Source organism: Pseudorasbora parva, chromosome 17 (assembly GCF_024679245.1).
Source record: "Pseudorasbora parva isolate DD20220531a chromosome 17, ASM2467924v1, whole genome shotgun sequence".
NCBI classification, from domain to species: domain Eukaryota; kingdom Metazoa; phylum Chordata; class Actinopteri; order Cypriniformes; family Gobionidae; genus Pseudorasbora; species Pseudorasbora parva.
The window spans coordinates 12,306,254-12,332,283 of record NC_090188.1 but is presented as its reverse complement, the minus strand read 5'-3'; the positions used below and the strand labels follow the sequence as shown (position 1 = coordinate 12,332,283).

General features: G+C 36.6%; 1 protein-coding gene across 2 annotated transcripts in view; it reads left to right on the top strand.

Moving 5' to 3' along the window:
* atrn (attractin) overlaps window positions 1-26,030 on the top strand; it is a 92,837-nt gene that overhangs the window by 15,146 nt on the left and 51,661 nt on the right. For both annotated transcript variants that reach the window (XM_067422047.1, XM_067422048.1), the window contains exons 3-11: window positions 502-615; window positions 2,622-2,750; window positions 9,242-9,444; window positions 13,689-13,857; window positions 13,943-14,033; window positions 14,297-14,546; window positions 17,245-17,428; window positions 18,195-18,349; window positions 21,511-21,595. In XM_067422047.1, the coding sequence (XP_067278148.1) occupies window positions 502-615; window positions 2,622-2,750; window positions 9,242-9,444; window positions 13,689-13,857; window positions 13,943-14,033; window positions 14,297-14,546; window positions 17,245-17,428; window positions 18,195-18,349; window positions 21,511-21,595 (1,380 nt within the window). The remainder of the gene's footprint in view (window positions 1-501; window positions 616-2,621; window positions 2,751-9,241; window positions 9,445-13,688; window positions 13,858-13,942; window positions 14,034-14,296; window positions 14,547-17,244; window positions 17,429-18,194; window positions 18,350-21,510; window positions 21,596-26,030) is intronic.

Here is a 26,030-nt window from a genome sequence, read left to right as displayed (position 1 = left end):
TCCTGTCAGGTTTGGGTCATGTAGCTGATCTGTATATCAGATACCGTGTATTTGTTTGTGTGTTTGTGTGTTTGTGTGTTTGTGTGTTTGTGTGTGTGTGTGTGTGTGTGTGTGTGTGTGTGTGAGCCTGTTTATGTGGTTTATGAGGACACAAATTTGTATAACTACATGGGTATTACACTGGTATTACACTATAAATGTGGTTTATGAGGACATATCAAATGTCCTCATAATTCAAATGGCCTTAAAAACATACTAAATGATGCTTTTTTGAGAAAGTAAAAATGCAGAATGTTTCCTGTGATGGGTAGGTTTAGGGGTAGGGGCAGTGTAAGGGGATAGAAAATACGGTTTGTATAGTATAAAAACCATTACGCCTATGGAGAGTCCCTGTAAACCACATAGACCAACGTGTGTGTGTGTGTGTGTGTGTGTGTGTGTGTGTGTGTGTGTGTGTGTGTGTGTGTGTTATGGTGGTTGATGGTCTTCTTTTTTTGCCAGGCCAAACTCTATCCTGAGGCTTCGCTTTGAGCATTTTGCCACTGAGTGCAGCTGGGATCATCTGTACGTGTATGATGGAGACTCCATCTACTCTCCTTTACTCGCTGCCTTCAGGTATTCTCATAATTTCTCTTGGTGTGTGTGTGTGATGTAAACAGGAGGAGTGAGATTTCCAGGTAATGACCTCGTAATCCAGGATAAGATTAAAATGTGGAGTTGTCCTGAGGGCTAGTTGTATTTGCATTTTGCACCACATCAGACACTGGTTTTAAACGGTGTGAACAACCCTTAGAAACATAGCTGAGATCTGGTGGAAATACTCTAGCATATTTGTCATCCATGATTGATTCTTCAACCAAAAGTGTCTGATAATGGGATAAAGTGCATGACATTTGACTGGTAATGTTGATCTTAAAGCCCCACTTGGCTACTTTTGCTCTCGGGGTCCCCCTACAGTTTGGAAAAAATAATGTCCTCAACTACTGTCGTAAGATCTGTAATCCTACAACAGGGGATGCCATCGCGCATGCATTTGTTGACATGACAGCCCTGATAGCCCTGAACTAGTGATGCGTCGGTCGTCTCATAACCCGCGGACCCCGTATGTCTATTTAATGGTCGCGGGTGCGCGGCGGGTTGTAAAAATATATACAGTGGTGCGGTGCGGGCCAAATAACTTCATAAAAGTGGCGCCGCGGGTCAGTGCAGCGCTAACAGGTCGCCTGAACACTGCAAGAGGAGTTCAGAGTTCTTCTGGCGGCGCGTGTGAAATGTCTTCATCCCAGGTAACGTTACAGTCAGTGGCATGTTTCAGCATGTCATATAAATATAATTTCATGGGTTTTATTTTTTTCAAACGCCAAATAATCACGATGCTTACGTTTACAAGCCAGCGTCATTATAGTAGTCTATTGGTTACCGTTTTCCAGAATCTATATGATACTTCAGTTCAATGTTTGAGTGGTAGCTCACCGTAACAAGCAGGACAGCATCGGTCGGGCACGCCTCCTTCAGCTCACGCCGACGAGCAAACGCTGGTCACATGCTGATCCTCGTCCTGCCTTTAATCCCATCACTTTTTTGTTTCCTCTTATTGCTTTCCTCCAACAAAACCTATTCTTTCTTATTTGTCTCTGCTGCTTCGGACATGACTATATTATCCGACGAACAAAGTTGGGCTCGCACGTCCGAATTTAAGGAAGTGTGGGTGTTGGTGGAAGTGACGTATATGCCGTAAAGCAGTCGAATTTTGTAGTTCTTTTTGTTCTCGGGTTACTACCCGAAACCCGAAGTTTAAAAGTACGATTAAAAACGATACAGACCCCATCAGGCTATGGCAGACGTGTCATTCAACCTATTGTAAGTCGATTTATCATCACAAGAGTCTTAAAAAATATATTTTGAAGGTTGAAAAGTTACCTAGTGCTGCTTTAACATGACAGCCACCATCAGGGAAACCACCCTGTGAAATACACTTCCTTCAAAAGTTGAAGGCAAGTAAGATTTTTTTTTCTTTTCAGAAATTAATACTTTTATTCATCAAGGATGCATTTAATTGATCAAAAGTGATAGTAAAGACATTTATTTTACAAAAGATTTCAAATAAATGCTGTTCTTTTGAACTTTCAAGCATCCTGAAAAAAATGTATTGCGTTTTCCGCAAAATTATTAAGCAACTGTTTTAAACTTTAGCCGTGTTTCCACCGCATAAACTAGTAACTAGTAGCAATTAGCAGTAATGATTTAATAGTGACAACTGGACCATAAACTAAAGTGTTACTTTTATTTATTTATTTGTTTGTTTGTCTTGGTGATCATAAGTGTTTTTGTGGACTGTGATCAAGTGAGCCTGCTAGTCTAAGGATGTACTTGGATAGTGGTTCAAAAGTGCTCACACCAATATATATATATACCAATAATTTGAACAATATTTGAGAGATCATCTACAAACATCTTAAATTCATACAAAAACCCAACACTAATCATTTTTAACAGCCCATTATAAAATACACAGACCCTTTAATAGAGTACAATAAAATGAGAAAGCGCTGGAACTATCTGTTGCATTCCCTTACACCAGAGGTATTAAAGGTTCTGTGTTCTTCTCTTTCATGTTCCAGTGGTTTGATTGTTCCCGAGAGCTACAGCAATGAGACCGTGCCGGAGGTGGTGGCCCAGTCTGGCTTCGCCCTGCTACACTTCTTCAGTGACGCTGCGTATAATCTCACTGGCTTCAACATCTCTTACAGGTAAGCTTTAAATGCTGGACAAAAACAGGCTGATGCTCACAGCAGTATATAGTTCTGTTCCAAAACTTAGTGAGTTGTTTGCTCAGACAACTTCAGCTTGTTACATTTAAAAAAACAAAACGGTTCATTTAAGCCATATGTACTTTTTCGCTAGAGGTTGCTTTATCAAAACGAAGGCGTAGCTTGATGCCGCAGACGACCGCTTCAGCTTTTTCCGCTCGTGTATGTGGGGTAACGCAGTGCTGTCTTATCATGTTAAATACATTCGAGTGTGATGAAAGTTATGAATTCTACTCTGTGCGTCCGTTCTGCGGCTACTATGAGACACTTGTTGCACACTGCAATGAGCTAGATCAATCTTAGGCACGGTAAAACTTGGTTATCGCTGTAAATTAGGAAAACAAGATTCGTGGAAACATTTGGGATAATTGAAGTACACAAATCAACAAAATCTATATTATTGTTCTAGTAGTTTTTCGATATATTAATCAAAAAATATTACATAGTGCCTTTTGAATATTACAATATTTTACTTTTTTATTCTAATTAAATAATACATCCTTACAGATTCTTTCAAATACATTTTAAAAATCTTCTGACTCCAAAAAAAAACAAAAAAACATTCTGTTTGAATATAATAAATTCTTATTTATTATATTGCTAGAATTTTTTAAAATTCAGAAACATGTTTACGTGGAATATTTTGGAATGCATCACCTAAATGTATTTTAGATTTTCTTGTTGAAATGTTTTATGTAATTTTTATATTTTACGTATTGTGATATTGACCTTGTGTTTGCCATGTAAACAGTCTCGATCCTATTATGGCGTTAAAATTTTAATTTACATTTATGCATATGGCAGACGCTTTTATCCAAAGCGACTTACAGTTCTAGCTTTCCCTGGGAATCGAACCCATGACCTTAGCGTTGCTAGCGCCACACTCAACTGGTTGAGCTACAGGAAAGGGTAGTGTACTCAAAGACATTATCGTAGTTTTCAAATCAGTCACTTTGTTTTCATTCAGTTTAGATGATTCAAGATGTCTGCTTGATTATGCAGTAGACTGGATAGAAGCTTACTTTTTTTTAAAAAGCTGTAAATTTAAGGTTGAAGGAGCTGTATGTGAGAAATGTATTTCAATTAATCATAAAATGGCCCTGATATGCCACTAGACATTAAGAAATCATGTTAATTTTAAATACTTATATCACTGACAACGGTAGTCTGGCCAGGATATTGTCATTTAAAAGTTGTTGTTGCAGCCCTCAACTGATGTTGAATGTTGTGTTTTGGCCTGAAGCTCCCCCCTCCACCTATCTACCAATCACAGTCAGTAGTGTTTCTGCATCCGGGTTGCCAGCTCTGCTCTAGTTACCACAGCGGCAGCTACAAACGTCCCTGCGGATCCTGCAGCCTATCTGACAACCTCAGGTCAGGGGGAGGGGGAGAGGGTGAAAGTGATTACAGTGCCAGTTTTGCCACAATCTTACATACACTTCCTTCAAAGCTATCCTTAACCTCTGAACACTGGGTTATTTAAAGTGCCCCTATTATGTTTTTTCGGATATATATTATATAGCTGTTTCAAAGATCAATGTGTGGAATAAATGAAGTTATTGTCTCCTAAATGAAAGGACAATTCAGAACCGGCTGAAACAAGTCATCAATAATTCCTATGTAACATATTTGCGTAATGAATGTAGCTATAAATGTAAGGCCCTGTCCACACGAACACGGGTATTTTCAAAACCGCAGCTTTTTCTACGCGGTTTGGCTGTTCGTCCACACGCAAACGCTGTATCCGGTTACTAAAACCGGACTTTTTTGAAAACTCCGGCCAGGGTGAAGATTTTTAGAAACTCCGGTTACAGCGTTGTCGTGTAGATGGTGAAACCGGAGATTTCGTTTTTTTAAATTGAAGTGCGCGCCGTTCTCTCCTTTGTTTGACGTCAGATTTTCCACATCTCCCTTTGATTTACGTGAGTCGAGTCTATGTGGTGGACTCCACTAACAGCGCTTATCACATGTATATCCTACAGATGTTCAGTTATTTCATTGTATTGAACAAAGGCGCCAGAATGCAATTAATACAAAATAGTAAAGCAAGTGTGTGAAGCTATTACAGTCCACTTCGGCCCAGTTACCTGTCACTGAGTCCAAAGTAAAGGAACTTGTAGAAGGGTTTCACTTGAGCCCATGGCATCCCTCAGTCAGTGCAATGTGCATCGGTGCAGTGAATGGGACCCATGTGGAAATCAGGCAGCCAATCATAGCGTAGTTTTGCGTTCTCATGGACAGATTTTTTTAAAAAACCGTGCTTGTGTGGACGCGATTGTTTTTTAAAACGGAGGAGGAAAAACTCCGGTAATAAAAATACCCGTGTACGTGTGGACTAGGCCTATATCTGCTTTACATCATGCACTTCCAAATGATGACGAATTGATACGGTAAGATCGACACCATCATTTCTGTTCATATTACTGAACATGCAAGCTCTGAGGAAGCCTATTCATAATGAGAACCAAATTTTTTTTTTTTTTTTTTGTAATACCAAACAAGATTAATGCTTTTTTTTTTTTTTTATTGCCATGTGTGACTATCGTTATGGTTAATGTGGCATCCTAATTATGAAAAATATAAATTTATGGAAGTGACTACCACAAAATAAAATAAAATAAATATATATATATTTTTTTTAAATGTAACGTGTGTATATATGTATATATGCTAATACTTTGTTTAATTTAAATAAATTAATTCGCTTTGCAAGTAATTTATTGTTTCTGCATTTCCTGTGCATGTTTTTTTAATTTTATTATTATTGTGCGATACAGGTCTTAAATTTAATTCATAATGGTCTTAAAAAGGTCATAAAAAGTTAAATTTGACTTGGTGAAACCTGCAGATACCGTGTGTAAGAGTCCGTGATAACCAATGTTTGGCTGAACTGTCCCTTTAAGGCTCTTGTATACGATAGAGAACAAAAGCTAGAACAAGAAAATGCAGGTCAGAGTAATTTAAGAAGAGCGGGACAGTGGAAGCGCCGATGTCTTTGACCTCTGTGCCTGTGTCAGGAATTGCTCCTGTGAAGTCCTGGCGGCGACTGCGGCAGTTTCTATAGAGACTGCATTCACAGGGACCCAAAAAACACTGGAGTGCAGTATCAATAGAACATCAAACACCAAGCCTGACACACACTGCAGACACTCAAAAAAACACGTAAAGCTGAAAGACAGATGCTAGACTGCCTGTTATTCTCTGCTGTCCCCCTTTTTTCCCCATGTTCAGCTTTAGTGGAGAGTGAGCTGCCTACTAATGCGGCTGTTGTTACACACTTCAGTTCAGGTTGTTTCAGTTCAGGTTGAATTCAAATAGCTTCTCCCTCAATACAGCTGTTTATGAGATGTTCTCAACTACAAAAGCAATTATTAACTTTAGATGAAGTTAAAATATTAACCAAAAGTATTGTGTAAGTTTATATTTGCCTTAATGGACTCTGTGTGGACATGGCTCTGCTGCTCGGTGTGTCGCTGAATCAGTGTATACTGCAACCTTTTTGTTGGACTAAACGTTCACTGTATCGCCAGACACTGTTGTAGGGAAATTATTGGACAATATTGGCAAGATCTAATGTCTGCTGAGTACAATGCCTAACTGTGCATTGGAAAAGGTAAATGTTCAAGCAAACAGTGTAACAATAGGCTTACATAAGGGGTGGTTGGCGTAAGAAAAATCATTAAACTGAAGTCGTGTTGATGGAGTTTAAAAATAGTGTTATTATGGTGTTATATAAAGAAATGTATTTTTGTATTTTTAATCAACAATATAAAAATATTCCTATAAATGCAGAGACTATTAGCACACAGTTTGTAGGTTGACTTACTGAAAAATTATTTTAATATTTAGTTACTGTTATAGTATTTACTTTTTTTTAGAATTTATTAATTTTATTTAGAATTTAGTTTTTGTTTAAATTTCTTCTAGTTTGTTGTAAGTTTGTTATTTTATCATTTTTATTCGTTTTTGATAGTTCTATTTTTTAGCTTTAATTTATTTTTAATTACAGGCAAAATAAAAGTTTGTCTTTATATGTTTACTGTGAATAATTATGTATATATAATTACTCACACATGCATGTATATATTTAAGAAAGATGCATATATATATATATATATATATATATATATATATATATATATATATATATATATATATATATATATATATATATATATATATATATATATATATATATATATATATATATGATTCACCTCTAAAATTATAGAGGTATTAAAATCGACAAAGAAAAAAAATCACTCACTGCTCTTGAATAAAGTAATAAGACAGCAGCTTTCAATAACTGTATATTGAAGACTATGTAGTTTAAATTTTAGCCTACATGTATTCATTCAATTTCATACTTAAATGCTACTGTACATATCTGAGCTGCCACTGTAAATATATTTATTTATTTTATATTATACAATACACTAGGAATGTGTACAAGGTTTTTTTTAAAGTAAAGTTTTAAGTGTAAGTAAGGTTTTTTTCAAGTTTTTTAAGTAAAATAAAGAAGTGTTACAATAAAATAAAATAAATTCTTCTTAACCTCTTTTCTGTTCCTGTCGCCTAAGAATAGAATAGCAAAAAACCGAACCGCACCGAAAACCGTAGTAAAAAAACTAGGTATGTATTAAACCGTGGACTAACTGTATTGTTGCATCCCTAATATATATAAAACAAACTTTTATTTCGGATCCGATTAATCGATTGCCCAGAACTAGAAATAGTATTTACTTAAAGGGTTACTTCAGCGATTAGCATATGGCTTTGTATCAGTAGAAACCCTGGAGTATATTAAAATGATCGTGCTTTCCCCCCTCATATCTCCCTGAGGCAAGAGATTTATGCATTTTATTTCTGGAAAAATTCCTCCGACAACGCAAATTGACGATATTTGTGTCATTGGAGGAATTTTTGGCCAAAGGCTAAAGACTACAGCCAGCAGAGGGAGCCATTACCGCATGTTTCCGAACCGTGCATGGGGGATGGGAGATCGCACTCACAGCTCAGCTCGCAGCTGCGGGCGTTCATGTAAACGGAGCTACTTCTCAAATTAATTTCTATGAAAGTTAAGCTTCCAAAGGCATGAACTGAAAACACGCTAGACTGAACACGAGTTGTGAATGTTTGCCGCAAGTGTGATCGCGATTACCTCAGCTCTCATCACGAGAGCTCATTAGCTCATTCATGACATTAGATGTAATCTGACTCCTGCAACGTTTGTGCTGTGACACTCGCGCGGCGACTGGATCAGTATATTGAACAGACACCTTCAGTATTTAATTGTAGTGTCTTCTCTAACTCAGTCACAGTAGTAGCGGTGGCTTTGGGAGTGGCCTCACAGCGCAGCGAAGCGTGATTTTAATCTAGTAAAAAGTCTTTTTTAGATTAAAACAAATAGCAGAGAATAGGCTGCCTATGTTGTGCCAAAAGAACATGAAACATGACTAGTTATGTTTCCATCCACCTATTTTTATGCACATTTAGGGATATTGCATAAAAAAGGCTGGATTGATACGCTAAAGGTAGATAAATGTTGTATCGGCCAAAAAAAAACCTGACGCTTCTGACTAGAGCCAACTGTGCAGTGCACACCGGGAAAAAAGCCTGCCGACACTCAAAAACTGTCAGAAACTGATGTAAAAAGCATTCACCAAATAAATCCCTCAATAAACAACAACAACAACAAAAAAACTCAGGTTACTTTGCCTCAACAATGTTTGTGATTGGATAACTGGAGTAACCAGCAGACCAATTTCTTTGCGCATCATCTCAAATGTTGGTTTGGTTGTTTAGAAATGCCTAAACCAAAGTCTGTCATCAGAATGATATGGAATACTGACCTCTAGAAGTGTCTCAGAATATTGCGTTCCTAAGCACAAAACATCCGAATGCATGATAACAAGAGTGTTAAGTGCGTTTCCTCTGTGAACTCTGAGACACAAGTCATTTATGACACAGTGGCTTCGCCGATTGCAGCAACTTGTGCCAATTTTTCATGCAAGTAGGTTTTGTTCTCTTGAACACATGGGTTGGAAATTCTGCGTTAAATCGCAAGCATTTTATGCAATATTACAATTTTGCGCATGTTAAATTTGCAACTTTGGTCTTCAGCCCTAGTTGAAGGGATAGTTCACTCAAATGGGAAAATGATGTAATTTACTCACCTTCAAGTTGTTCCAAACTTGTATGAATTTCTTTCTTCTGCTGAACTCAAAGAAAGATACTATGTTGCCTTACCAAAACATTGCTTTTTTTGTGTAGTTTGACCTGTCAGCTATCTTGACCAATCACATGAGTTTAGGGTTGTTCTACCTTTAATAAGCTGTTAGCTGGAAGTTGACTAGGTTGTCCAAACAATGGTACACCAACACTGATATGACATTTCCTATTGCATTGATTTTTCTTTCTTCTTTACCCAGATTGAAAACATGCCCCAATAGCTGCTCTGACCATGGGGAGTGTCGTGAGGGGAATTCCAGTAAGTCTGTGGAGTGTGTATGTGAAGACGGCTGGAAAGGAGAGGCCTGTGATGTGCCCTACTGCTTATCTAATTGTGGCTTTCCTCTGCGGGGACGGTGTGAAAGCAGCGGCAAACGATGCCAATGCAAACCAGGATGGCAAGGTAAGATGTAGCTTGTGTTGGCATTATTTTGTCACTTATTGCGCAGTAGGCTAGATGGAGCCGTTTTCCTCCAGTCTTTGTGCTAAGCTAGGCTAGCTGTGGGTGCGTCAGACAGAATAATGTCATGCATGGAGATGAGAATGGGATGTGTGGACTTATCTAACTCTGGGGGATACGGTGAATAAGCTAAATTCCCAAAAAGTGGGCATGCTCCTTTAAAATCACCGTCATTTATTTTTTAACTTAGCGGCTTGAATACTGTATGTACGCCGTTCTATGAACAGGACACGTTAAGAGAAATTTAAGGAATCTGTCCATCCGTTTTGTTGGTAAATGTTCTGTATTCACTCACAGTTCTTGGAATCTGTAGATCTCTTTTGGTTTCCCTAATTGTTTCCTGTCTCTCTGCCCCTCCGGATCTCTCTGTCTCAATCCATCCGCCTCTAGTGTTGTTTGGGTTTGCGTAAAAGACAGTACTCTATGTACTAATACTGTTTGCTGTAGGTCTGTTTTGGAAAATTGCTTATGTTCTAATACTTGGCTAATCCTGATGAGCTCTGATCAACCAAACGTGTAAAAATACAGCTGGTTCAAAGTCCTTGTGTGTGTCTTAAAATGTTCAGTTTAGCACATTTAGATGACATCTACAAGTAGGTACAAAGAGTGCTAACTAAATTTAGTGACAACTAAATCCTGCCTGCACCAAAACAGGACAGACTGCAACCCTCTACACATTGAAGCTCGAGTTGTCATTGGATATATATATATATATTTTACTCTCCAGTCTTTTTATATGGAATTCTACATAAATATAATATAATATATAAATGTAAAACATAACAGGGTTCCTACGCAGTTTGGAAAAGTATGGAATTTAAATTGAGTAATTTACAGGTCTGGAAAAGTATGGGGGTTGAGCAGAGTATGAAAAAATATTACCATTTTCAGATTATTGCCCCCATTAGCTATCTATAATAGAAAATTAATAATTTAATGAAAATACTATTATTATACAGGTGTTTTCATAGCAGCTATTTAGTGATTCATTAGCGATTGTCAGACATGACTGAATGAATTCAAGGTAATTATGCAAAAAAAAAAAAAAAAATCTCACAATAGTCTTAGCGCTGTATTACAGAGCCTCTCAAAGGACCTTTGCAAAAATAAAGAAATTTACAGACTTTCGTGTGCACACAAGAAACCATTAAACTTAGCACATAGCACAATTCACACTGAGCCACTATTGCAATATCAGCCCATTCCACAGTGTGGTTTCTTGGCCGCCACAGTGTGTTAATGCAGACCTAAGGCCTTGAAATATGATGTACTTCCCTAACAAAAGCCACATTTTGAACACCAAAAAAAATCTTCACTGTATAAGCTAAATATAGATTAATCTTTATTAAAGTTCACAAAGTAACATTTTAAGATTAAAAACAGACAGTAGCAGGTATATCAGGCTGGTGTCTCTAAGTCTAATGCACAGATCCAATAAACCTATACTGTTAGACGTGCGTTTTCTGTCTTGACTGTTTATGCTCATTTAAGACATAACCAACTGTGTTTACTGGGATGCTCGCCAAGGTGGACATTTTGACATAATTTTGTGTGAAATTGTCGAAGCGCAAGAAGAAGGAGAACAAGTCAGTATTTCTGGCTTTCTGTCATATATTTATTGGTTAAAAAAATGTTCAAATATTATTATGACCGTCCCACAGTGTGCACAGGATGAAATGGTATGATGTGAGAAAAATAAAGAAAATTAAAGATGCTAGCTATGAAGTTAAACCTTCAGCTGTTTTATTCAAAAAATATTCTGAAAAGTATATTTATTAGTCCGCAGGGTCGAAATGCCCATACTTGAAGAAACACCCAATAGCTCAGACTCAGTAATTGTTTCTGTGGCAACACTTATAACATCTAAATGGACCTATGATTGATGACCATTAAATTATTTTATTACTGCTGTAATAAAGCTCAAGGCACAGGGAAGGAGGATGCTGACTGCCGCATATAAAACCGTAATAAAACAGCAACACAGGCTTGGCACTTTCTCATCTGTGGGACTCGACCTGTGTACCGTACAGGTATCTCTCATTAACGTTAGCTTTACGCACAACTACATTAATTCACCTCTGTTTGCTCTCCTGAACTGTTTATGAGTGAAAAGCGCACCTTACATCAGCGTGCGTACAGTAGAATGGCATATAAAAAAAATGAAATGGCAGCGGAAGACCTCATTTCTTTTTTATATTACATCACAAATCTGAGGTTTCATAATTGTGAGTTTCCCACTTGTAATTACGAGGTTGACGAAGACATGAATTTAAATTGCAATTGCGTTAAATATAACTTTGAGCCACTAAACCTCAGTCTAAGGGAGAGCACTGCTGCCTACTGAGCCATGAAGTTATGGGTCCATTTCTCAGACCAAGCTGATACTTTGCTAAATAGTTTTTTTTGGTCTGAGATATATTCTGAATATTTATAATCATATATTCAAAAGTTTATTTTCATTAATATTTCATTTATTTTTTTAATTAAAAATAGAGTAAAAACAGTAAATTAGTAAGTCAACAGTAATAAAAGCAAGGTAGTTTTCCCAGGAATAATATTTAATATAATTCCTATAAATCTCTATGTAAATCTCAGTGTATATATTCTTTTAATGGTCTTAACCATTTTAATCACAAATCACTAGTCAGGTACAAATAATTTAGCATGGAATAGCCTTTCCAATGTGCTGACAGCTCTTTACAGGAAGAAGAGTCAGTGTTTTCACTTCATTTTAAGTAGTTGAAAAATGTCTCTCAGTTCGTTTGAGTTTAATGCAAGACCAAATATTCAGTAAAGGGTTCCAATCTGGACCAAAACATGATCATGATGTACTTGTTCACTAGTCACTTTCTGTATTTATAAGGTATCATTCACCAAAAAGATACATTTCTGTCATGGACTCACCCTTATGTCGTAAGATTTTCACTCAACTTCCAAACACAAATGAAGATATTTTTTTATAAAGCCTGGTAGATTTCTGTCCATCCATTTAAAGCCCATTCCTCTACAACTTACAAAATCCCAAAAATGTCATAACGGCATCATAAAAAATAATCAATTGAGTGGTCTAATCCAAATTCAAGTCTTCTGAAGAGACTTTTAGAGAAAAAGTTTCTTCTTTTCAGAGACTGGCTTTATATGATTAAAGATTATTTCGTTTACCCCATTGGCAGATTATTTAGCTTATTTTAAGCAAAAACTCTCTTCATTTTGAGTTATTTTTTTCCAAAAACAAGACAATTACTTTAGCTTGTCTGGTAAAAACTCCTTATTTTAAGACTTTTTAGGTCTTTGGACAAGAAACAAGACAAAAATACTATGTAAGAAAAGCATTTTTGCAGTGATGAGTGAGTAAATGCAGAATTATTTGTGGGATGGAGTCGGACTAACCATTCACAGGACATAGTCATATTGACATGCTTTCTTGCGATTAGAACTGTGATTGATTGCGTTGATCATCTGAAGGGCATCCGTGCTGGAGCGGCTTCATGTGAGAGCGTAAACCATTTGGATCGTCATACCACTATTAGTTTTAGTAGTATCAAAAGTCAAACTGTATACATGGTTTTTTCTTGCGTTAAGTGCATTAAAGGGATAGTTCACCCTAAAATGAGAATTATGCCATGATGATCTACTCAACCTCAAGCCCTCCTAAGTATATATAACTTCTTCAGTCTTCTTTCAGAAGAACACAATCAGATATAAGCTTTAAATAATACCATTGCTCTTCCAAGCTTTATAATGGTAGTGAATTGTGCTCTTGTCCTGATTTTGAAGTCAAACAAATGCATGCGAGAGTTAATAAAGGCCTTCTAAAGCAAAGCAAGGGGTTTTTGTAAGCTACTTTTGTAAACTAAATTAACTATATTCCGGCAGATGGCCTACAAAAGTCGACTCAGCCAAAACAGTAACCACTGACGTGATTCTTGTTTAAATGGTGCATTTGCTTAAATTTGGCTAATTTCAGTAAAAAAAATTGTTTTCAAATGCAAAATTATAATCAAATGCCAATGCAATATTTTAGCCAGCTCTTCATGATGGACAAATCAGCCGAATACTTTGTGTCCTTCTGTAATATTTTTTATCTAATTACTGCTCTCTTTTCATATACATGGCTGTTGCACTGCATATTTTCCCTATTTTTTTTGTACTCTGCCCTAGTGACAGTCAGAACATGTGTATTTTAGGTTCGGACTGTTCAATAACTGTACCAGCAAATGTTTCGTTCTGGACACGTGAGGAATACAGCTGGCATGGCTTGGCACGGGCGTCCCATAAGGCTGTGGTTCATGAAGACGTGATGTGGGTGATAGGTGGACATGTGTTCAACTATACACACTACCAGATGGTGACTGCGTGAGTACACACACACACACACACACTTAAACCAGCAGACACGCCATATGATAATTGTTTCACTTTCTCCTTTACTGTGGCTCAGGTTCAACATCTCCTCTCAAAGCTGGATGTCATTAAACCGGTCCGTCAACTCTGTAACTGGACGCTACGGTCATTCTCTCTCCCTGCATGAGGTTTGTTAATAGATGAGATGGTGTTTAATAGTGTTCTTCTACTCTAAAGTCTTCATTATAATGTCTTGACAAAGCCAAATTGGTCTGCCAGACCTGTTTAACTATTTTAAGGATTGTTTTGACATTTTAATTTTCTAGTTTTAGACGATTCCTTTAGTATACCCTGTATTTACATAATGATTTTCATGTTGAAAGCGCACTGTATTTATTCTAAAGTCTGAACACACATCTACAGTTATTTGTCTTTGTGTGCATACATGCAGGATAAAATCTACATGTACGGTGGGAAGATTGACTCCACAGGAAACGTGACATCCGAACTGTGGGTGTTCCACACGCAGAACCAGACGTGGGTTCTGCAGAGTCTGCGTGCTAAAGAACAGTATGCAGTCGTGGGCCACTCTGCACATACCGTCCAACTCCAACCCGATGGATCAGAGCCCGTCATACTGGTCGTCTTCGGACACTGTCCTCTTTATGGATACATCAGCCAAGTGCAGCAATACAACATTGGTCAGTAGCACGCAGTAGTGATATTAAAGTACACGTTAGGGCTATACATTAAATATTTACTGTCAATACAAAATTAGGGAATATTGCAAATATTGCAATTAGGCTTGCTGCGATAGTCGGTGTTACCGGTGTTCAAGTGCAACACCGGTTAAATCACTTGCCGTGGCACTGCCCCCGTCGTCATTTTAAATAGTAATTCAATAATTTAGTTCAGTTAGAGAAAAGACACTACAAATACTAAGTGTCTGCTTAATACAACATGTGCTAACTGAGAGTCTCTGCACAAACACTGCAAAAAATGCTTTTCTTACTTAGTATTTTTGTCTTGTTTCTAGTCAAAATATCAAAACATTCTTATATTAAGAAACATTTAGTAGACAAGTAAAAATTGTCTTGTTTTGGGGGAAAATTTCTCAAAATTAAGATAGTTTTTGCCTAAAATAAGTTAAATAAACTGCCAATGGGGTAAGAAAAATAATCTTGTTTTCTGTTTCAATTAAGATCATTTTGCTTACCCCATTGGCTGATTATTTTGCTTAATTTAAGCAAAAACTCTCTTTATTTTAAGTTTTTTTTTTCCCCAAAACAAGACAATTACTTTTGCTTGTCTACTAAATACTTCGTTTTAAGAATTTTTAGATGTTTGGACTAGAAACAAGACAAAAATACTAAATAAGAAAATACTTTTTTGTAGTGAACTGCAGCAGGAGTCAGATTTTATTAATCACGAGAAAGAGGAGCGGACTGACAAGATGATCACTGAAGATTTGGTTTCTAAGTGAAATGTAAAAGGGCCTATTTAAGTGAGTTGTTGTGTTTTTCATTAAGAATAATAGGCTAAGGAACCCACCATTCAAGCAACCCTCCCTCGAATTGGCGGTAATTCTTAACTGAAAGTCACATGCGCACAGCTGCACTGTCATTCATTCATTCATGGCCGCACTGTCATTAACGGTGCTTGTCCACTGGTGTGCTTCAGTTCATTCTTATGGAAGCTCAACTTCCATAGGAATTAATTGAAAACACCCGCTTTGCTCCGCACCTGAATGCCCGAGCGTCCATGGGCATTTTACTTTCAGTTTAGAATTGGCGATTTTAAAAGCCCTGCCAGTGATACCGGTATTACCGGTGTTCACCCACGTGGATTAACCAGTGGGAAATTGTCCTCACCGCCACACCTAACCTAACCCCTAATTGCGACGATGTTTAGCTTAGTTTTCAAAAGACAGCAGCCATATATAAATGAGATTAAATCTGTGTTAAGGAAAGTTACTTTTTAAAGTAATGCATTACGATATTGTGCTACTCCCTAAACAAAGTAACTGATTGAGTTAGTTACATTTTATGGAAAGTAAATTGTTACATTAGTTTTGTGTTCCTTTTTTCTCATCTGGGCTGTGCTTGCTTGTTTTTGTTTTTGTTTTTTTTATAACAAAAAGTACAATTTTTGCCAACTCTAAAGGCCCTTTCACACCAAAAGTGAAATGAATAAGCCTCAGGCTGAAGGAAATGCAAATTCATACATACAGTAGAGAGCACAGCTCAAACAAACCTTTTAGCCATTCTGGATGGCAGAAGAATAGGATGGTGGAGAAGAAAGTTCCACATTCTTTCTTAAGCCATAAAAACTAAAATGAAACAGAAGTGTGATGTATAACTAAAGTTATTTTTGCACATTTGTACGGATGAATTGAATCATTGAAGGTCAGAAGCACAGACATTGCTTAAAATGAGTTTTTATTAGTTTTGAGGAATACTGAATCCGTTTTGTGCAAGTGAGATGAGTAGATGCATACAGACAGGACAAAAAAAATCTGATACTTTACGTCAGAATATATAATAATACTTACAATTATATTTTTGAAAAAAATATTGAGTTTTAGCCAGCACTTCTTGACAGATAAAACAGTAGAGTTCTTCTGTGACCGTCTGTAATATATTTTATTTACTTGCTGCTCTCTGTTCATATACACGGCTGTTGCACTGTATATTTTCCCTTTTTTTCAGCATCTTACATCATGCACGTTATGCCATTTAAGATGGCATGTAAAAAAAATCCCTCTTTTTGAAAACAAAAAAGTACCTTTTAAAAACAGGCCCCAGGACACCTGTGTCCTGTTTCATTCAGTCTGGCCGTTTGAATGGAAGAATTCATTGTCCCATGTGAAAGCACCCTAATCCTTTTTAGAAAATTAAGTGCTGTCCTGGACAGAGAAGTCACAGTGAACAGTTGTGACCCGGTTTGTGTCTGATGAATCGGACTGCTAGGTACCGCAGAGACTGACTCTGTCATTCATCACAAAATTAAAATGAGGCCCCTTTTTGAAATCATTTGTGTAAAATGTTTTGCAGTTTCAAATCATGATTGATGGTTTGTAATTTGTGTGAGGTAGATGAGACTAGGGATGGTTTACACCTTTTGGTTTATAACATTGGTATGGTTTGAAATTGACATAATAATAAAAAAAAAAGCAAACAAGTATTTGTTCCATTAGGCTTTTGACTCAACCTTACAGATACTGATATAGTCCTCAAGTGACCGTTACTCCTGTTCTGGCATGTTTACAGTAATGGTTAAACTCTACTGCCCTCTGGTGTTCTAAAGGAAGAGCAACATCAAAAATATTTTTAATTATTTATAAGGAGAACCAGTTTCTTCCTTCACTAACTCTTATACTTTTCATTTTTCCCTTTGCAGTAACGAACACATGGAGCGTTTTAGAGACTCGTGGGGCGCTGGTTCAGGGTGGCTACGGGCACAGCAGTGTGTACGACCCTCAAACCCGCTCCATCTACATCCATGGAGGCTACAAAGCTTTCAGCGCCAATAAATATGGCTTGGCCGGGGACTTGTACCGATATGATGTGGACAAGAAACTGTGGTGCGTTAAGTGGAATTAAACCTTTTAATTTAACAATGATATTTTGACTTTATCATTTTAAGTCTATGCTTAAAGTTCAGCTGCTTATTTTACATGTTTAATCTAATATTATGGTAAGGGAGGGGGGATCTTACAATTAAATTAAATATCACAACAGATTAATTGATATATTGTATACTAGAAATGAAATACACTACCTTTCAAATATCTTTCATTCAGCAAGGATGCATTACATTGATCAAAAGTGACAGTAAAGACATTTATAATGTGCTTAAAGACCTGTTCGTTAAAGAACTTTTATCATATGTTAATGTAAAAAAAAAAAAGCTCTGTTTTTGCCATGAAGATGGCCCAAGATGCTGACTGACTGTGATTAAATGTGATTAATGAATAGTAGTAGTAATAGTAGATTTTTTAGAGTTTCATGAGGGGGGAAAACTGTATTATGGTTTTCACAAAAAATAGGCAGCACACATTTTAAAATATATTTAAATAAAAAAAAAATACATTTTGACAGGTTTACTGTTGTATTTTAATAAAACAAGTATAACTTTGGTAAGCAAAGAGACTTAAAAACATAAATGTTTAAAAACATAAAAAAAATTGTACCGACCTCAAACTTTTGAAAGGTAGTGTATTTTCATATAGAAAGCTTGCACATGGTCCAATGTACATAGTATATACTGCAAAACTAGTGTGTAGTATGCTAGTGTGCTATTCTTGAAATAGTGTAAATTTGTTCCGTTGCTTTCTGCTGATGATGTAGGATCATTCTGAGGGACAGTGGTTTTTTCCGTTACCTCCACACGTCAGTGATCATTGGCGGGAATATTTTGGTGTTTGGAGGGAACACACACAATGACACTTCAATGAGCCATGGTGCAAAGTGCTTCTCCTCAGACTTTATAGCATACAACCTGGGTGAGTACCATACACAACCTGTGTCACCTGAATATTCAAATCACACATTTCCTGTACCTCTGTGTATGACTGGACAGCATGACAATATGTAATGTAAGTCGCTTTTGGCTTGCTCAGTTGGGGACACTTAAATTTCAACTATATTACGGCTATATTGACACTATATGATAAATGAAATTAGCTGAATAACATCACTGTTTCCTCCAGAGCGGCTGTACAGCCGAATCAAATTCTGTTGGATTATTTTCCTGTTAACACTGTGAAGCTGCTTTGAAACAATTGGCATTGTAAAAAGTGCTGTATAAATAAAGGTGACTTGACTTGTAACATGTTTCCTCTCCACTTCAAGTACATTCGTCTCCGCACAGCTTTAAAAATATACTCAACCGCAGATAAGTAATTAGGAGTAGGAGTAATTAGGAGTAATTAGGAGTAGGTTTTACACTTGAGAGTTTTGTTTTGAAGATGTTTACACCAATAAGTAATAGAAATACAACAGCTTCCGCCATAGTTGTTTACACTCTGAGAGACGAGAGATGCAAAAGGGTCGCGTCATCAACATAGGCTTTATCGTTATTATCGCGGGAAGACAAATTCTTATAATGGGGAGAATTTTTACCGGTATATCGCAAACGATGAGATACCGCCCATCCCTAATAAATAAATAAATATATATATATATATATATATATATATATATATATATATATATATATAATATATATCTTTCGCAGTATTAAACAGCAGCGGAGACACAGAAACCGTAATTGGATTTCTGTGCGTGTAGCAGCAAGCCATTAAAGACTGAAATGCACTCATCGGGGGGGCTCTTGCAGAAGGATGCGTGATCTTAAAGCCATTATTTTATGAGTGACACATTTGAGTTCTGCAATCTCCAGGGATCGTAGACATGCCTGTCTGCTGGTATTCACTTTTCATGTAGATAATGAGGGATACTGTGATGTCAGACTAGACGCACTACAAGCAGAATATGATGCGTGGGTGGAAATTTAGAGCTTCTTTGAGAAGTTTGTAGTGCCTGTATAATATACAAGAAGCTTCAAACACATCTGAAGTCTCTGAGATTGCTTATTCATCATTATATGCCACTCCTCTAAATTTCGTTCTCTTGTTCTTCTCATGCCAACTTCTCTTTAGTGATGCAGGCTAGTGCTGTGGTAATCTGTAATTAAGTAGAGGCCAGTCTCGGCCCTGGGGGTAATTGCTCTCCTTACGAGCTGAACTCAATTATACTGGCCCACACAAGAATGCTGAATTCGATTTGTCAGAAAGTTCGCCAGCAGAGGGCAGTGACTTGTCACACAGACACACTGCACTAATAGCAGTCGTTTCTCTTTATGCTTCTCTTACTTCAGTTAGATTAGCCACTAACTCCTTCTATTTATTAACACGTAGGAAAGAGATGATTTGAAATTAAAGTGAAATATCGATCGGCATCAAGCTGTTTAAAAATAGATGGAAAAGTATCACAGAATGGTCCCGTGTTACGCATTGTATATTACAGGTGTTCTGAGGGTATACAAAAAGGTTTGGTGAAAAAATAAACTGAAATTTAATGTATTTTAATGAAACTCCTGACGTTGGTCTTCTATGCACTGCATGTGTACATGAGATGCCATAGTTCATGCCGACGAACGCCTTTTCATTCCTACATGCAACGCTTAGAAATGCCAAAAATGTATCCAGGACTTTCTTCACCTAGTTAAATATCCCACCTTGATTTTTTTTGACAAAACAATACATATCATTAAGTTCATGGATTGAATTTCATTTCACGTTTTTATTCATCATGATTTCTCTTGGCCATTAAAAACACACAAGACCAATGACCACGGTCTGTATTTTGTTAAATGAATAACATTTCTGTTTATTTTTCAACAAACCCTATTCTATACTCCCAGAAAACTTGAAGTATACGTGTTACATGGGAACATTCCATGATACCTTTGCATATTTTTAAAAAGTTTGATGCTGGTTGCTATTCACTGCTATTATATAAATGAGCGCAAGCAGGACATTTTTTATTTTATTTTTTATTCTTCATTCTTCCATTGTGGTACGAAAAAGAAATGAGGTCATATGGCATAAGAGCAACACCAGAGTGAGCGAATGGTGATTTATTTTCCATTTAGGGTGAACTATTTCTTGAAGTTTCAGCTTAAAGGGATAGTTCACTTTGAAATTAAATTTTGATATGTTTTAGCTTACCTCATGGGCATCCGAGATGTAGGAGTATTTGTTTCCCCAGTAGTTTCAATTTTGATCATTTTAGGTCAAACCGTTCTTGTCTGTGCCTCACATAATGCAGGTCTATGGTCACCACCTCAAAGAGCATACACAGAGAAGTCCAAATTAAACAATCCCCCATCATAAGTACACACTGATGGCCTAAGACACGAAACAAGCGGTTTGTGTGAGAAAACGAATAGTATTTATATCGTTTTTACCTCTTGTACACCACTACGTCCGACTGATCCGAGGGCGCACGTGCGTGTTTCCTGTACAAGAGGTAAAAACAATATAAATACTGTTCATTTTCTCGCAAAAAAAACGCTTGTTTCGTGTCTTAGGCCATCAGTGTGTACTTACGATGGGGGATTGTTTAATTTGGACTTCTCTGTGTATGCTCTTTGAGGTGGTGACCATAGACCTGCATTATGTGAGGCACAGACAAGAACGGTTTGACCTAAAATGATCAAAATTGAAACTACTGGGGAAACAAATACTCCTACATCTCGGATGCCCATGAGGTAAGCTAAAACATATCAAAATTTAATTTTAAAGTGAACTATCCCTTTAATGCTGCTTAGGTAATTTTATTAAAATGCAGCAGTGCGGGAACCGAAAACGTTCACTTTTATCACATTAAAATGTTACCTTGTTTTAGTGTGTAAAGGTACCTTATAGTCCCTGTTCTTCACCGGTCATCAATTTATGTATAGCCCCAGGATGAAGGTTGGTCTTATGAATATTAATTGGATAACGTGAGTAGAGATTACTGAGCAATGATTAGTCTTAGCTAATTAATATTCATGAGCTCAGTCTTCTTTATAGTGATGTCTCTAAAATGTGTTCCAGCATCACTGGGTTGGATGTGTCTGAAAGGAGATTCACTTTGTCTGCATTTTTTTCTTTTCTAGCTTGTGATGAATGGACCGTACTGCCCAATCCAGATCTTCACCATGATGTCAACCGTTTTGGTCACTCTGCTGTGTATCACAATGGGTAATCTAAATTTTGAATGCCCTCTGTAAAAATCTAGGCTCATATTAATTTTTTTTAGACACTCTTGTTAAGGAATACAAAAATATTAAGCGTAATATTTGGTCCACAATCAAGTGCCTTATACAATTTGTTGACTCAGCTTTCTAATGATACATCTCTGATTTTAAAAAAAAAATCTGCCATTTTGAATTTTGTCGAAAATCTACTTTTGCGATCTAGTCCCTGGTTTTTTTGACCGATCGGAACCAAACTAGTGTCAAAATGGTCTCTGATTATCAATAGTTATCGAAAAAAGTTGAAATTTTGATTAATAACCTTCTTTTGCGGATTAGTCCCTGTTTTTTTTGCCCGATCGGAACCAAACCAGTCTAGGACAATTCTCTGGACTCTCTAGATCAATAATTATCGGAAAAAAAAGTTGAACTTTTGCATTTGGATAGCTGTAACAGAGACATTTAGAAAAGAGAATGGCAAAATACACTCAAAAGCTATAAATCCCAAGGGAAAACTCAAAACTTCATGAAAATTGTTGGGTGTATGTGACATACCTTGCTGATGAAGCATGCAAAGTTTTAGAGAGATAGGACTATAGGTGGCGCTATAACTGTTAAAAAGCTTTAAAAGCCATGTATTTCCTATGCTAAATTGCCTATATTGGCTGTAAATGCACTTTTCCATCTATTATTTCAGTGTTTAAAATCTTGCTAAATAAAACTTAATGTCTTTAATGCCTCTGCTTAAAAGGCCTTAAAAGCTTGAACCCCGCTAAATGCTGCTTGCAGCTTTAATTATTATTATTGGGCTTACTTTTTTGTATGCTTTTTGTAGAAAACAAACAAACAGGTCACTATTGGTATGGGTACACCAGGAGAATATTTGGTAATGGTCCCCTCACAAATCCAGAATATTTTTTTAGGACAAATATTGAACATACTGAAAAATGGGAAGAGATTATCAATACAATACTACTAATATTTTGGAATTTTAGGGAATGATAAGAGGAGAAAAAAAAACACATTACAGTACACTTACAATATCTCCCCATGTTCAATCAAGATTTTTTTATTTGAATAAATTAATATTAATGATTTCTAAAAGAACGTGGCACTGTAATTCAGCTTGGTCATCAGAGGAATAAATTAGATTTTAAAATACTTTCAGTTAGAAAATTATTTAAATGTATAATAATATTTCACAGTGTCTCTGTATATTTTAACAAATAAATGTAGTCTTGGTGAGAACAAGACACTTCTATCAAAAAATACTGTATTTCAAACTTTAAAACCGTAGTGTAACTTTAAATGCTATTAACATGTGTGCTGTCCAATACCACAGAAAATACATTTGACTGATTCTCGCAATATCGAAAGAAAATTAATGGGAAGTCTGTGGCTGTGATATACATTAAATGTGCACTATTTAGTATTTTTGCAGTAAAATATCCAAAAACCACTAGGCCAGTGTTATATATTTTGTTCAGTTGAGTACTTAAAATATCCCAAATGTTTCCAACTATTTGTAAATTGTGAAAAAATTGCTATATTAACTAATGAACCGGGACGTGTCAGCATAGCGTTTCAGCGAGTCGCCTGTCAATTGTGTCATATCTGCGTTACCATCGGTTTTATTGGGCAGAAGCGCTTTAGCAGTGTGAACATGTCACAGCAGAGCCGAGCGAACGCACAGAGTAACGTCATAACATCATTTTAATAATAATAATAATAATAATAATAATAAATTTAAACACACTTAAATGTAACTAATATGATAAACAGAGGTGCTTTACCTTATAATCATGACCGGAAAAAGCGGAAGTGCGGCCACCCGGCGACAGTGTCCCGTCCCGTCATAATAAGTCCCGGTGTTCGCGAGCCCTGTGTGTGTAACAATCACTCCAGCGGCCGTGCTCAGCTCCACAACACTGTCCTGCTCTGCTTCACAGTACAGTAACATTAATAACCTCATCCATGAACATGATTTCTGCCTGAGTCCTATTTTCCACCGGCTGTGAGATGAAGACTACATGTCCCAAGATGCTGCGCTCAAACTCATCAAACTACGCCTTTGTCTAGAATAGGCGCCCTCCAGTGGACGGAAAGTTACATAGTGTACCTTTAACTTGGGGTGTAATGATACCCTCATGTCACAATTTGATACTGAACTCATGATACTATATTATTGCGATACTCCAGGACATATTGTAAAAGGTTAACAAAAAAAAAATACTGTTGATTAAAAAGCTAAATTTGGTGTTACAATGGGGTGGAAATGAATAGGCCTGGACTTGGTGCTGGTAACCCAAAGCACAGGGCAATGGTGACACCAGAATAAAAATATTTATGATTCTAATGTAGGCCACTCTTTACTTATGTAAAAAAAGACATTTGGCATTATCAGGGCCCACAAATATTCCCCTATTGCATTATTATACATTACATTCAGCAATGTATATATTGTGGTTTAATGTTGTACTAACAATAAAACTAATTTTTATTTTGGGTGAACTAAACTGTTAGGTGTTAACAGTTTATGACCCAATACTACTAGTGGGAAAAATTAAGACCAAGAGTCAGAAGTGCAATTAAGTAAAAGAAAAATGTACTGAAAAATAGTGTGCAGTTTCATCAGCAGAAGCCAGCTTTAAGTCTCACAAGCAGTTTGTAGGTCGTGCTCCCTCTCTTCCCATTTCGTCGCCCCATCCTATCGTACATACAATTGTCCCAACAGTTATACTGTTTTCAATGTCTATCCACGTCATTACTGCAAGGTGGATGATTCTGATTGGGTCAGAGAAAATGAACAGTCCCCACACATTGTCGGTTAATCAGATGCACGTCTCCATAGACGTATCACTTGTTGACGCTTTCACCCCCGGAATTAGGCACATAGTGACCTTCCAGATCTGGAGCAGGTGCCAGCTTGTCCAGAACAACAAGTCCAACCATCTCTTAGGATGTCCGTTTTACATTACCTCAACACAGATCTGTAACACAAAATATTGCGCACATACACAGATACACAGTCTCTCCAAGGTTGGAGCTGATTAAGCTCCAGTTCTGACCAGAAACTTTTACAAAACATGCTGATAACATGTGCTTTCTCTTAGTGAGAGATTCAGACAATAGTTAAGGAAATATTCATCTTGACTCATTAGTGTTTCATTAAAAGGAAATATAAAATATAATAAATTAAATGAAAGGCAAATCCTTATTTCATATCTGGAAGCTGGGCTAAGTTAGCAAACACTGTTTCTGCATTCCTGGCATGTTAGGGGTGTGTGATACCTCTAAAATACAAACACACGACACCTTGTTGCTATCAAGTGTTTAGTGACGCATCACACATCTCTAGGCCAGACCCTCAGTCACTCCTCAGAGACCAAAAACACACTTTAGAAAACAAGAAACAATCAGTGCTTCTCTTAAGCAAAATCTGGAAAGAATCATTATAAATATATAGACAGTTATATTGATGTGGCAGTGGATTTCAGAATCCCCCTTTCAATACACAATATAGATTGTCACTACCCACAATACATATTGTTGGATTTTTGAATTGTGATATATTGTGACAGAATATATTGTTACATCTTTAATGTTAACTGGAATAATGTAAAACAATTTTAATTTCAAAATTATAGACTTAACACCTAACATAGACTTACATTTTTTTGCCGTATCTGCTTAGTTACCTGTCTAAAACTGTTATGACCATGTAAACACATACTGTATTATGGGAAACAATGTTTCATGTGAAAATACCTGGAATGGACATAGCCAAATAGCATTTGGGTACCATATAACCAAATGTTTATCAAGTTAAAAATCAAACCTACCTGAAAGGTGCTATTTATAACTCAAATGCTGAATAATTTAGTTAAATGATTTAACAAAATGAGCAGTGTATGTCTATTTTTGTTTTTAAATCCGCTGTTAACTTTCCTTACAAACATAAGCAGGCAGTTTGCTTTATTACAAAATTTTGTACTAAAGCAAAGTGCCACAAACCGAGGAAAGATTTTAAATGATTTCCTCTGCAAACTGACAGCAACCCACAGATGCTTAAGTTATAATGAGTCCTGGATATTCCTCTTTGGAAGTGTTTCTATTTCTGTGGTACTTGAACAGTCATAGTAAATATGAAGTCTATATTTAAATCTGCCTGTAATCTCCTTCCGTACGGATTAGTCAAATTAAGTCATAATTCCGAATAATTATCCATAAATAACACATCTTATTATTCAATTTCATTTATTTTAGTGCAATTTTAGTGCTTCAATTTGCCAGCTGAACAAACAGTCTTAACCGCATATATCCACACAGTTGCATACACTGTCACAGAAGACTTTTTGATTTTGATGTAAGCTCACGGTGATCTGTATTCCTGCCCATGTTTCCCAGCGTCGTTTTCAGTGCCGATATGACCACTGAGTGAC